A 15227-nucleotide genomic window follows, 5' to 3' on the forward strand; every position below is an offset into this window, starting at 1 on the left:
GATTAGAGGAAGACTCATTTACAAACTTGCTTACTGAAAGTGAAGAGGATTTAAAATACTTACTAATGAAGATCAAAGACCACAGCCTTCATTATGGTTTGTACTTCAATGTAAAGAAAACAAAAATCCTCACTATTAGACCAATAAATAACATCAAGATACATGGAGTAAAGATTGAAGTTTTCCAAAGATTTCGTTTTGCTCAAATCAACCATCAACAGTTATGGAAGCAAAAATCAAGAAATCAAAGGACATATTGCATTAGGCACATTTAATGCACAAGACCTCTTTAAACTGTTGAAGAGCAAAGATGTCAGTGTGAGAACTAAGATGTGCCTGACCCACACCATGGTATTTTCAATGATGTCATATGCATGTGAAAGTTGGACATTGTATGAGGAAAACTGCAGAAGAAGAATTGATGCATTTGAGTTATGGTCTTGAAGGATAATATTAAAAACATTACTAAAAGAACAAACCAATACGTGTTGGATGAAGTACAGGTACAGAATGCTCCTTGAAAGCCAAGATGGCCAGACTTCATTCGTCTCTCACACTTCGGATATATTATCAGGAGGGACAAGTCTCCAGAGAGGGCATCATGCTTGGTAAAGTGGAGGGTAGGAGAAAAAGAGGAAGATCCCTAATGAGATGGATTGGCACAGTGGCAGTAACAATGAGCATAGCAACAACTGTGAGACTGGCACAAGACAGGGCAGTACTTTGTTCTGTAGTACATAGGGTCACTTTGAGTTGGTACCGACTCGATGCCACATAACAACAACAGGGATTAGTGTTAAGGATAGGGGCTGGACTAGGAATAAGGCTTGGTCTAGTTTAGGGTTACAGTTGCTAAGTTTATTTTTTATTTTTCAACTTTTTACTGTGAATTGAGTAAAGGTTTACAGAGCAGATCATCAGTTTTACAAATCATATAATTTACTTCATTACATGGTTGCACTCTCCTCCATGTACCAACAGTTAACAGTATTTACTTTATTCACTTTAACAATTACACTCTTTCTGTGTTTCTTGCTACCTTCATCCTTCCTCTGCTAACCTCTCTCTTGTATATTGCCTGCCCTGTCACCCATGTTAACATGTTTCTACCCTCTAGCCTGTGAATAACTTGTCCTCCCTGGCCCTCACCCAAACCATCATAGATTGTTTAACAACAAAACCTTTCTTTTTAAAACTTTTTACATTGTTCTCATATGTTTGCCCTTTTGTAATTAACCAATTTCACTTAGCATAACATCTTTCAGGTTCAACCATGTTGTAAGATGTTTCACAGATTCATCATTTTTCTTTAATGTTTTGTAGTATTCCATTGTATGTACCAAAATTTGTTTAACCATGCTTCTGTTGATAGGTATTTAGTCTCTCTCCATCTTCTTGATATGTCTCTTGCAGACAGCTTATTGAAGAATCCTGTTTTCTTATCCATTCTGGTTATGTATCTTGACTGGTATATTTAATCCATTTAATTATCAATAGGTATGAATTAATTGATGTCATTTTTCTGTACTTTTTTTTTTTTCTATGGTGCTGCTGTATTCTTTGTTCCACATAATTTTCTATGCTGAGTTAATTTTGTTTGTGGATTTCCTTTTCATTTCTGTTGTGTTAATGTTTATTAAACCTTTCTAATTTTCTTCTTTTTTTATTTATTTTGATGTACAGGTATGTTATTTTTCTTTGAGGCTGCTGTGTAATTTATTAATTTTTTCCCTGTTTGAAACAGTCTTTTTTATCTTAAATCTATTTGACTTCCTTGCCATTTGGAAGTTCTATATCTACACTATTCCCACTTTTTGCTCTGTAGTTGACTTCATTATATATTGATATCTCTACTTTCCTATTTTCTGTCTTGTTTACCCATCAGTTTCCCTCTCTCTCGCTGTCTTTGATGAATGAGCCTTTCCTCCTGGCAAGCACTCCATCCACCTCTCTAACCCTTCTTCTTAAGTTCAGGGCGCCAGAATTTTTACCTGTGTCTGTTATATTTGGTCTCTTGTATCTTTGTTGTAGAAGATCTGTGTAGAGCATCTGCCTGGTTCGCCACCTTGCCAATTTACTTATTTTTATTTATTTTCCTTGAAATCTACTGATTTCTTCTTCATTTGAAAGCTCTGTAACTATATTATTACCTCTTGATAGTATCTCTGGTCACTAGCTGCTCCTCAGAAACCCTATATAAGGTCGCTTTGAGTTGAAACCAACTGGAAAGTACTTAACAACAGGTTTGTTTTGCTTTGAATATTTCTATATACGGCTTGAGTTCTGGGTGATATTGTCACATACGTTAATCTCGCATTGCTGTCTGCTATTGTTGGTTCTCTGTCAACCAAACTCCCTTTAGTATTTTTTGAAAGATTTGTCTGGTTTTTACAAATTCTTTTAATTTCTGTTTATTTGGAAAGATCCTAATTTTGCCATCTTATTTTATAGACAATTTTTCTGGGTATATGATTCTTGGTTGGCAATTTTTTTCTTTTAGAAAAAAATGTCATCCCCATTGCCTTCTTGGCTGTGTGATTTCTGCTATAAAATTAGAACTTAGTCTTATCAGTTCTCCTTTGGAAATGCGTACCTTTTTGTCTTGCATGTTAGGAACATTTACTTACAACAACTCTTCAACAATGGTCCCTATAGTTCTTTGTTTTGTTTTTTGCTCTTCCTGTTCTGGAATTCCACTCACATGTAAGTTATTCCTCTTGATTGTCCCATAGACATCTTAGACTTTCTTAGGATATTTTTGTTCTTATGCCTGATTGTTCCTCTAACAGATGAATACTGATATTTGTCTTCAAGCTCACTCATTCATTCTTCCAGTTCTCTGTTCACTATTTGGGTAGTGTAGTTCAGGGTGGGTTCATGCACTTCTAGAGGCAGGGGTGGTCGCTCAGTGTTCAGAGGCTACACAGGCGTGAGTGCCACAGGCCACTGGGGTGGCAAGGGCGCAGAGAAAACCACACACTCCTTACCACCAACCTCACCACATCCTCTGCCTCTACGCCACTGTACAGACAGCTGCCTACAAAAGCTCAAGATGCCTGTGCCACTCCAGGACAGCAACTATCCTCCTGTTTTTCTTCTTTTTTGTTGCCCCTGTTCAGCTTCCTCTTCCAGTCATCATCAATCTATCCTCTGTACTATCCTATGAAGTTCAGGATTTCAGGATCACCATCCATATCTGTTTCTCTTGGTCTTCCATGTCCTTGTTGCAGAGGATCTGCTCAGCATGTCTGCCTGCTCTACCATCTTGCCCTGGAACTCACCTAGTGTATTTTCAATGAATTCCTCATCAACTTAAGCTGGCCACAGTTAGTTATCCATATCAAACCAAGATCCACACAGTCAAAAGCCTTTGCACAGTCAACAAAGCACAGGTATACATCTTTTTGATATTCTCTGCTTTTAGCCAGAGAGATGCAAATCAAAGCAACAGGGACATATCATCTTACCCCAGAATTAATAGCAAAGTTTAAAAAAACCCAAAATAACAGATACTGTTGAACATGTGGAAAGGGACTGGAATCCTCATATACTACTGGTCAGATTGTAAAATGGTATAGCCAGTGTAGAAAACATTATGGCACATCCTAAAAAAGTTAGAAATAGAAAGACTATATGATCCACCAATCCCACTACTAAGTATATATCTTAGAGAGTTAAGATACATGACAAAAATAGATTTGCACATCCATGTTCAATGCAGCACTATTCAAAATAGCAAGAAGATATAAACAACCTAAACGTTAGAAGAATGCTTAAAGAAATGCAGTACATGCCACAAAGGAACACTATACACATTAAAGAATAGGGATGATTCCAGAACTATAAAGATTACCAATGAAAAAATAGGCACAAACTTAAGGGCACTAATACATGGCATAAATAGACTATCAAACATGGCAAAATACACATAAACAATAGAGAACAAAACAGATGATTGGGACATACTAAAAATTAAAAATTTAGGGTCATCAAAAGATTTCACCAAAAGAGTAAAAAGGCAGCCCACAGACTGGGAAAAAATGTTTTGCAACAATGTATCAAACAAGGGATTAATCTTAAAATTTATAGGAAATGACAACACCTATAAGAAAAAGACAAAGCAATTTAAAAATGGGACATGAACAGACACTTCACCAAGGAAGACATTCAGGCAGCAAACAAACATGAAGAAATGTTCATGATTTAGTTAGTAGAGAGATGCAAATGAAAACAACCATGAGAAATCATCTCACACCAGCAGTAAAAAGCAAAGTTAAAAAAAGCAGAGGACAACAAATGCTGGCAAGGCAGTGAAGAGACTGGGACACTCCTACATTGCTGGTGGGACTGCAAACTGGTTCAACCACTCTAGAAAATGATATGGTGCTTCCTCAGAAAGTTGGAAACAGAAATACCATATGATCCAGCAATTCCTCTACTTGGTATATAGCCACAAGAAATACAAGTCAGAATGTGAGTAGATATAAGCACACCAATGTTCATCACAGCACTATTTGTAATAGCAAAAGTTGGTGACAACCTAAGTGCCCATCAATAGAAGAATGGATAAACAAACTCTGGTACCTACACACAATGGCATATTATGCTTCCTTGAAGAATAATGATGAAGGTGCAAAACACTGCATAACATGGATGAACCTTGAGGACATAATCTTGAGTGAAACTAGTCAGGCTCAAAAGGACAGATATTGTATAAGACCGTTATTGTAAAAACTTAAGAAAAGATTTTCATACCAAAAGAATAATTATTTTGAGGGTTACCAGGGGCAGGAGGGAGGGAACAGTACCTCACAGGTTAGGGGATAGACATATGAAACTCAGGGAACAGGGTGGACAATAAATAGGAGGGAGAGGTCAATGCACAAGAAGGGGGAGGAGGGTAGAGGAATGGGGATGATATAGAAAGACTTTGAGAGGTATGTTGTTGTTGTGTGCCGTGGAGTCAGTTCCGACTCATAGCAACCCTGTAGAGGGTTTCCGAGGCTTTAAATCTTTACGGGAGCAGAATGCCTTATCTTTCTCCCACGGAACAGCTGGCACTTTCGAACTGTTGACCTTGCAGTTCACAGCCTGATTCGTAACCACTACGTTACCAGAGTATACATGGGCTAAATGGGATAGAGGTCGATTGTGATATATGCACAGCCTTCGAGTAACAAGGCTCTATGATATAGGGATTGAGACATAGGCTGAGTGAGTAAAGGAGGGAAAATACCGTTAAGGCAATTGACTGTTTTGAGGACACTGGGGTCTGCTGCCTACGATTACAGAAAGCTTGTACCAACTATGAGGGAGGGAAGGAGGAGAGAAAAAAAGAAAGCTTCCTGGGGACCATCCTGGTCAACTTGTAAGTGGAAGTGGGGGGAAGTGGGGGAAAAGCAGCTAAGAAGACATGGGCTGAGACTGGCCATATTCCGTGGATGCTTGATGACCCTGAGATGAGAGAGAGAAGAGGATGGGCTGGGTGGTTTAAAGTTTATCAGGGAGATATGTGAATTCCCAAGCCCAAAGACAATGACCTAGCCACTGGGGGCTGGAGTTAAGAATGAAGTAGCCAGCTGATCTGAAAGGGGGGAGGTGTGAGAGAACACCCAGACTTGCAGAAAGTACCCATTTAACCTAGATTGCATGGCTTGTCAACCAGAATTCGACCAGAAGATAAAGTAGTAAGATACAGGAAGCAAGCATAAATTGCTACAACTTGATCAACTGGACCTTTGCTTAAGGATGAAGCTACCCCAATTACAACCAAGTAGGGAAGAAATCTTCATATCAAGGATCAAGAATGTCTCCTTGGTACACTGGGTTGATAGGGAAGGGCAACTCAGACTATCAACTTTGGCTATCAAATCTGGGGGACTATAAATGCACAAAGTGGCTGGCTTACAAGCTTTCATGAGAGTATTTAATGTAGTGTCAGAACGAGGGAGTAAGACAGAAACCCTACTGAATAGTTTTCATTTGCCTAGATGGGTCTGGTGATGAGGGGAAAGGATTTTATGATTCAACTGAGAGTAACTGTTTTCAGGTCCAATATATATTGTCACAACTGTAAATGTAGAGGAGGTGCAACTAAAAGGAGGGAGCAGTTAATCTGTCATTTCAGGAACAGAGGACCCTGGGACCATCATGAGGGAAAAACATGTAGTAAAGGATCTTAACCAAAAAAGTGGCAACAACAGAGATGGTAGCAGAGGTGATGGCATAGAGAAAAAGAGTAGCAGTGGACTATAGGCCCAGGAACTGAGAAAACCAGTGTGCCTGTGGGCAAGGAAGCTGACTTGCAAAATGTGCCCTTTGGATATTTAAATGAATATATATTTTCAATGGTTGTGCTGTGGGTTAATATGCTGGACTGCAAGGTCAGTTTGAACTACAAGGTTGGTGGTTCAATCTCACCAGTTGCTTCTCAGAAACCCTATACTGGGTCGCTATGGGTCAGAAATGACAAGCTGGCACTTAACAGCAACATGTGTACCTCAAAAAAAAAAAAGGTAACAGAGGTAAATACTGTTGGCTAAGGGTGCATGGCCACCACTCGTCTGTCAGTTTGTCATACTGTGGTGGCTTGTGAGTTGCTGTGATTCTGGAAGCTATGCCATGGGTATCTGGAATACCAGCAGGGTCGCCCATGGTGGACAGGTTTCAGATGAGCTTCCAGACAAAGACAGACTAGGAAGAAGGAGTGATGGACTGCTTTAGAATATTTAGTCACTGAAAACCTAATGAATAGCATAGAAACACTGTCAGATATAGTGCCAGAAAATGAGCCCCTCATGTTGGAAGGCACTCAAAATGTGACTGGGGAAGAGCTGCCTCCTCAAAGTAGAGTTGACGACGACGATGCGAATGGAGTAAAGCCCGCAGGACCTTCATTTACTGATGGGGCACAACTCAAAATGAAGACAAAAGCTATAAAAATCCAGGAATAATTGAAACATGGAATGTACAAAGTATGAATCTAGGTAAATTAAAATAGTAAAAAATGAAATGGAACGTATAAACACTGATATCTTAGGCATTAGTGAGCTGAAATGCACTGGTATTGGACATTTTGAACCTGACAACCACATGGTTTACTATGCTGGGAATGACAAATTAAAGAGGAGTGGTGTTGCATTCATTGTCAAAAAGAACATATCCAGATCAGTCATGAGGTACAACGCTGTCTCTGATAGGATAATATCCATGCGCCTAAAGGGAAGTCCAGTTAATACTACTATTATTCAAATTTACACACCAAACACTAAAGCCAGTGAAGATAAAATAGAAGCATTCTACCAACTTTTTCAATCTGAAATTAATCAAACATGCAATCAAGATGCATTGATCATTACCAGTGATTGGAATGCAAAGGTTGGGCGCAAAGAGGAAGGATCAGTAGTTGGAAAATATGACCTTGGTGATAGAAATGATGCTGGAGATCGTACGACAGAATTCTGCAAAATCAAAGATTTGTTCATTTCAAATTCTTTAGACAGCATAAGTGATGACTATACACATGGACCTTGCCAGATAGAACACATAGAAATCATCTGCGGAAATAGACGAAGGAAACGCTCCGTATCATCAGTGAAAACAAGGCTAGGGGAAGATTGTGGAACAGACCATCAATTACGCATATGCTAATTGAAACTGAAACTGAAGAAAATGAAAACAAGTCCACAAGAATCAAAATATGATCTTGAATATATTCCACCTGAATTTAGAGATCATCTGAAGAACAGATTTGATACATTAAACACTAAAGAAAGACCAAAAACCAGAAGAGTTGTGGGATGACATTAAGAACATCATACATGAGGAAAGCAAAAAGTCATTAAGAAGACAAGAAAGAAGGAAAAGGTCAAAATGGATGTCAGAAGAGACATTGAAACTTGCTCTCCAGTATAGAGATGCTAAAGCAAATGTAAGAAATGAGGAGGTCAAAGAGCTAAGCAAAAAATTTCAAAGGTCAGCCTGAGAAGATAAAGTCAAATATTACAACAAAATGTGCAAAGATCTGGAATCAGAAAACCAAAAATGAAGAACACGCTCAGCATTTCTCAAGCTAGGGGAACTGAAGAAAAAAGCCTCGACTTTTGTTATTGAAGGATTCTCTGGGTAAATTATTGAATGATGCATAAAGCATCAAGAGAAGATGGAAGGAATACACAGAGTCATTATACCAAAAGGACATGGTTGATGTTCAAATGTTTCAAGAGGCGGCATATGGTCAAGAGCCAACGATACTGAAGTAAGAATCCAAGGTGCGTTGAAGGAACTGGCAAAGAACAAGGCACCAGGAATTGATGGAATCAAAATTGAAATCTTTCAAGAAAGTGAGGCGGCACAGGAGGCACTTACTCATCTCTGCCAAGAAATCTGGAAGACAACTATCTGGTCAACTGATTGGAAGAGATCTGTATTTGTGCCATTTCAAAGAGAGGTGACCCAATGGAATGTGGAAATCATCGGACAATCTCTTTGATATCCCATGCAAGTAAAATTTTACTAAAGGTAATACAGAAATGGCTGCAAGCATACATTGACAGAGAACTTCCAGAGGTTCAAGCCGAATTCGGAAGAGGCCATGGAATGAGGGATATCATTGCTGATGTCCGATGAATCTTGAATGAAAGAAAATACCTGAAAGCTATTTACCTGTGTTTTCTTGATTACACAAAGGCTTTTGATTGTATGGTTCATGACAAGCTATGGACAACATTGCAAAGTATGAGTATTCCTGAACACTTAATTGTGTTCACGAGGAATCTGTACATGGACCAAGAAGCAATTGTTTGATCAGAACTGGGAACACTGAATGATTTAAAATTAAGAAAGGTGTGCAACAGGGTTGTATTATTTCACCATGCTTATTCAACCTGTATGCTGAGCAAATAATCTAAAGAAGCTGAGTTATATGAAGAAAAATGTGGTATCAGGATTGGAGGAAGACTCATTAACAACCTGCGATCTGCAGATGATACGACCTTGCTTGCTGAAGGTGAAGAGGACTTAAAATATTTACTGATGAAGGTCAAAGAGCACAGCCTTCGGTATGGACTGCATCTCAATGTAAAGAAAACAAAAATCCTCACCACTGGACCAATAAACAACATTCTTATCAGTGGAGAAAAGACTGAAGTTGCCAAGGACTTCATTCTTCTTGGATCAACTATCAACACTCATGGAAGCAGCAGTAAAGAAACCAAACAACGCATCGTATTAGGCAAATCTGTTGCACAAGACCTTTTAAAGTGTTGAAGAGCAAAAATGTCAGCTTGAGGACTACGGTGCGCCTGACCCAAGCCATGGTGTTTTCAATAACCTCATATGCATGTGAAAGCTGGACAGTGAATAAGGAAGACCATAGAAGAACTGATGCTTTTGAGTTATGGTGTTGTAGAAAAATATATATATAAAGTGCCATGGTTGCCAAAAGAACCAAAAGATCTGTGTTGGAAGAAATGCAGCCAGAATGCTCCTTGGAGGCCAGGATGGACAAACGTCATCTCTCATACTTCGGTCATATTGTCAGGAGGGGCCAGTTGTGTTTCGTTCTGTTGTGCATAGGGTTACTATGAGTTGGTACTGACACTGACTCGATGGCACATAAAAGCAACAACAACAAAAGTGCATGGAGGGGTTTATAATCATTACAATGACTTGCTGAATGTCAATCTGGTGATCTGCTCTGTAAATCTTCACCCACTCAAAACATAATGTTGTTGTTAAGTGCCATCGAGTTGCTTCCGACCCATAGCAATCCTGTACAGGGTTTCCAAGGCTTTACGGGAGCAGAAAGCCTCATCTTTCTTCCGCAGAGTGGCTGGTAGTTTTGAACTGCTGATCTTAATGTTTGCAGCCTGATTTGTAACCACTACACTACTAGAGCTTTAAAATAAAATAATAAATATATAAAAGAAAGAATAGTGATGAATTTGCCAAACACCTCATAACATGGATGAACCTGGAGGACATTATACTGAGTAAAAGAAGATAATCAGAAATGAACAACCTGATCAACTGGACCTCATACAAATACTATATGAGACTACTATTATAAAATGTCAAGGAAAGGCTTCACACAAAAAGAAACGTGTTTTGATGGTTGCCAGAGTTGGGAGAAAAAGGATAACTCACTAACTAGAGGACAGACATAAAGTAACTGGGTAAAGAGGATGATAATATATAAAAGGGAGATCAGCAAAAAATGGTAAAGGCAAAGGAAGACACTGAGAGAAAAGGGTACAAGAATTAAAGGCAACAGAAATAAATACTATTATATACATAATCCTTCAATAGCAATAATCTATGAAAGGATAAATAGATAGACATGGAAGCTGAACAGGTGTGGAAGGGAGAAAGGGACTATTTAGGTTTGAAAGAAGATATTTTCACATATGTATTTATCTATGCTACAATATACTCATGAATATAATAGAGCATATAGGGTACAAACTTATGAAAACTTCTTAGCCATAACCAAACACCATGAGGGAATGAGTCACTAGGCCTAGCAACAGGGGACACCAATGTCAACTGGCATAACATAATCCACAAAGACAATGTTCTACATTCTACTTCAGTAACTGGAATCTTTAAAGTTCATGAGCGGCAATCTAAGGTGCAATTATCGATAGCTCCCTCCCTGGAGCACAGAAGAGGGAACAAAACCAAGGACACATGAAAACAATGAGTCCAATGGACTAATGGACCACACGAACTTTAGCTTTCACGACCTATGGCCAGAAGAACGAGAAGGTGCCTGGCCACCAACATCAGTTGCTTTGACAAGGATTACATTACAAAGACTTGGGTAGAATGGGGAAAATGTACAAAATTTTTAAAAAGCATAAAAAAGACAGCTTACTGATCAGACAGACTGGTGGAATCCCTGAGACTATGGCTCTTCGTCACCCTTCAGGCCTGGAACTAAACTCACCTCCATGGTTTACTTTTCAACCAAACAATATACAGGTCTATAAGGTGAACAATAACACTAGGGAGGTACGAATTCCTTAGACAAATCAACCCTTCAAGATAAAAGGATAGCATTTTGCTCAAGTTGAGAAGGCAGAAAGGGTTAGAAAAGAAGCAGGAATCGAAACCAAAACCACAGGGTAAGTTATGCTACACTGTGGGGATTGCAAGTAATGACACAGAGTTGTTCAATGGAAAACTAATTTTTTCTGTATACCTTCATCCAATTCACAGTTAAAAGTTTAAAAAAAAAAAAAAATCTTTTTCAGCAATAAATAAATAAACCCAAACAAATTAATAAAAGAGAAGGAAGGTAGTGGGGATGATTGTTGCCTGTAGTTCCTAGTGGTTGAAGGATGCTTTCAGGCCAAGACTACATCACCTCAGCTTATCTATCAGTGTCTCATATGATTCTTTTATCAGTATAAACTTAAAACAAAACAAAACAAACAAGGATAGACCCTATAATAAACATGACCATCTAAAAGATGCCTTTCTTGGGTCCTGATTTTTCATCCTGTAATCTGCAAAATTATACTTTATGCATTCAAAATGCATTCACTCACCCACTCAGTCATTCATTCTTTTTGTTTCTCTTTTTTCTTTCCTCTTATATAAGCCAGGGCCTATCTGAGAGTTCAGGATATAGAGAGGAATAAGAAAATCCTTGGCTTTGAGGGTCTCAGTATAGTAGGGAAACAGACCTATAAATAATAATTTGCTATAATTTGCTCATAATGATCTTTTCCCCAACATCCTGACTTCAGTTGTTTAGGGACCCCAGACCTAACCCCACAACCAAACCCACTGGTATTATGTATTCCAAACCACAGTGATTCTGTAAGATAGTAGAACTACTTTCATAGGGTTGCCAAGCCTGTAAATCTTTACGGAAGCTGATGACCTCATCTTTCTTCCATGGAGTAGCTGGTAGATTTGAACCAGTGATCTTTGGATAAATAGCCAAAAGTTGGGTGCAGAGAAGCAAGAAATGCTCAGTTCTGATATGGGGAGTCATGGAAAGGGATAAGGAGTGTTTTTGCAGAGGATAAAACATATGGGCAGAATTTAAATACAGGCATTCCAGACAGAGAAAGAAAGAAAAGAGAGACACACATAGACATCCGCAAAGGCATGGAGAAGTACAGTAGCAGAGTGTATGAAGACATGCTGTAAGAGCTGACTGCATTTAATTCTTACAACAATCCTCCCAGGTAGGTATTTGTTAGAAAGTTAACCTGGTACACATCCAGTGAATTACACAGTTGAAATGTGAACACAGGTCTGTTTGATTCTAAAGCCAAGATGGTTAGTTAAGTTAGAGTAAAGTGCCGTTGAGTCGGTTCTGACTCATAGCAACCCAGGATAGGGTTTCTGAGGAGCAGCTGGTGGGTTTGAATGGCCAACCTTGTGGTTCACAGTCCAGTGCTGATCCACAGTGCCACACCAGAAGTCCAAGAAGAAGGTATGCAACTTAAAAAAAAAAAGGGAAGGCAGGAAAAAATAAACAAAGTCTTTGTTTAGTGGGGAGAAGGAAAATACTATAGTGTACAATCTTGTAGCATATATACACATGCTACATTAACAAGTGATAAAAAAAAAAATCTCAGTAACAAAAGGAATTTATGATATGACCATATAAATGTCTGAGAGAGACAAACTCTGTCATGCATTACATACAGGGTTCTCATTCATTCAGGGTGTAAAGTACTTAAATCAGAGTATTTTTTGCTGAACATCTTAAAACATTGATAAAGACACTGTATTACATAGACTAAGACTAATTTCACTTCTACAATTTACTTTCCCAGCCATTAGCACTCTTGTTAATAATAATTTTTAAAAAGCTATTAAATGAAGTGTGGTTTAGCCACGTAAAGCTGCCCCTTTTTTTTCTATTAATACCGGTTTACTATTATGTAGGTAAATTAATTAACTTCTCTGTGCCTCAGTATTCTCATTTACAAATAGGGACAATATTAATACTAAAAAAGGTCTATGGGAGGAAAAACAAATATTAATAAGTGTCATTCAGTTTCTTATTTTTTTCTGCAAATTGAAAATTTACTATAATTACTCATGTGGATTGCAGAGTAAGAACTGAAAACTATTGAAAAATATTCCTAGCCAGTCTCTTGGCACTGTGATATCTTACCCACTGATAAAAACAACTAAGTGGATTCCACCAATTCTAAATTGGTACTAGTAATTCCTTTAGCAACCCCCTATCCTACCCTGTTTTGGAAACTAGACATTTCTTTCATACCCAATGACTATAATAAAATATTGGTACCAATGTAGGACACTAGATATTTTTGTGTACTTTTAATTTTTAATAGGAAAACTGTACATATGTATGAGATTATCTTTAACATAAATTCCTAGAGATGGAACTGTTAAAAGTTAAAAAAACTGACAATGGTGTCAATCACTAGCCAAAGAAAGCTGTATCAATTTATGTTCTTACCTGTAGTATATGCAGAGTACCACATTCCACACATTCTCACCAGAATAGTATTTTCTGTGCTAGTATGATAGGTAAAAAATGGCAAATTTGGTTATAATGTGAGCTTTGGTTTACCTTTGGCTTCAATCCTTTGACCACTTCCAATTAGGCAGTCCCTGATGTCTGCTCCCTTCTCGATCACAGCATTGTTGCAGATGACACTGCCCTGGATGCTGCTTCTGTAATAAAGTAACCAAGTTAGGAAGTACCTAGGGGTCTCATCACCTCCCTCAATAGGGGTTTTGGATGACTCCTAGGCCAGGAAGAAGTGGTCAGTACAATTAAAAGCCTATATGCCTCAAGTTATCATTGAAAGACAACATGGTTCAGCTAGGCTAAGAAGGACTCAAATGGTTTTAGAGAAGCTCACAGTTTGGATATGCTCATAATGACCATTTCTCTAAGGTCTGAAATGAGCGGATATCCTGACTTCAGTTGTTTAGGGACCCCTGACCTAACGACAAAACCAAACCCACTGCTATTATGTATTCCAAATCATAGTGATCCTGAAAGATACTAGAACTGCTTCAGAGGGTTGTCAAGACTGTAAATATTTACAGAATCAGATGACATCATCTTTCTCCCAGAGATTGGTTGGTGGATTTGAACCACTGATTTTTGGATAAGCAAATGTACTACTGTACTACCAGGGTTCCTTGTTGTTAAGTGCCATCGAGTCAGTTCAAACTCATAGCAACCCTGCATAGAGTTTCTGAGGAGGAGCCGGTGGGTTTGAACTGTTGACTTTGTGGTTCGCAGTCTAGTGCTGATATTACAGCACCACACCAGGGTTCCTTACTCCAGACCAAATTATAACCAATATCTCCTCCTCCTTTGGTCTGGGCAAGCTGATGCCTCCCTCTGGCTTCTCATCTGAAAATAACAAATTTCATTTCAGCCTAAGATCCTATGAATCTTTCTAGAAGTGAAATTATGGAAACAATAGGTGCTTCACTGATCTTACAACAGCTCTGGTTAATCTAAACCACACACACACACGTATATATATATATACGTGTGTGTGTGTGTGTGTACGTGTATGTATGTATGTATGTATACCACCACTTGTCTGTCAGTTTGTCATACTGTGGTGGCTTGTGAGTTGCTGTGATTCTGAAAGCTATACATGGTGGACAGGTTTCAGATAAGCTTCTGGACGAAGACAGATTAGGAAGAAAGAGTGACGAATTTACTTCCGAATATTTAGTCACTGAAAACCAGCAGAGAAACACTGTCAGATATACTGCTGGAAAATGAACCCCTCAGGTTGGAAGGCACTCAAAATGTGACTGGGGAAGTGCTGCCTCCTCAAAGTAGAATTGACCATTATGACCTGAATGGAGTAAAACCCGTGGGAGAAAAGCCCACGGGACCTTCATGATATCCTATGTGAGTTTTGCAGAAATGACTACTATCAGACATTGACTTCCAAAGGTTCAAGCCGGATTCAGAAGAGGCCGTGGAACGAGGGATATCATTGCTGATGTCTGATGGATCTTGGATGAAAGCAGAGATATCAGAAAGATGTTTACCTGTGCTTTATTGACTACGCAAACACTTTTGATCGTGTGGATCATGACATGCTATGGGCAACATTGTGAAGTATGAGTATACTTACATGTGCTCATGAGGAATGTGTACCTGGACCAAGAAGCAGTTGTTCAAACAGAACATGGGAACACTGAATGGTTTAAAATTAAAAAAGTTGTGCGACAAGGTTGTATTCTTTCACCAT

The 15227-nt window shown here is 38.6% G+C and overlaps 1 protein-coding gene across 1 annotated transcript in view; it reads right to left on the reverse strand.

Moving 5' to 3' along the window:
* Positions 1-15227, reverse strand: part of EIF2B3 (eukaryotic translation initiation factor 2B, subunit 3 gamma, 58kDa) — a 233225-nt gene that overhangs the window by 17151 nt on the left and 200847 nt on the right. The window contains exon 10 of the mRNA XM_006839846.1: positions 13568-13671. Within this exon, the coding sequence (XP_006839909.1) occupies positions 13568-13671 (104 nt within the window). The remainder of the gene's footprint in view (positions 1-13567; positions 13672-15227) is intronic.

This window comes from Chrysochloris asiatica, unplaced genomic scaffold (assembly GCF_000296735.1).
Source record: "Chrysochloris asiatica unplaced genomic scaffold, ChrAsi1.0 scaffold00026, whole genome shotgun sequence".
NCBI classification, from domain to species: Eukaryota; Metazoa; Chordata; class Mammalia; order Afrosoricida; family Chrysochloridae; genus Chrysochloris; species Chrysochloris asiatica.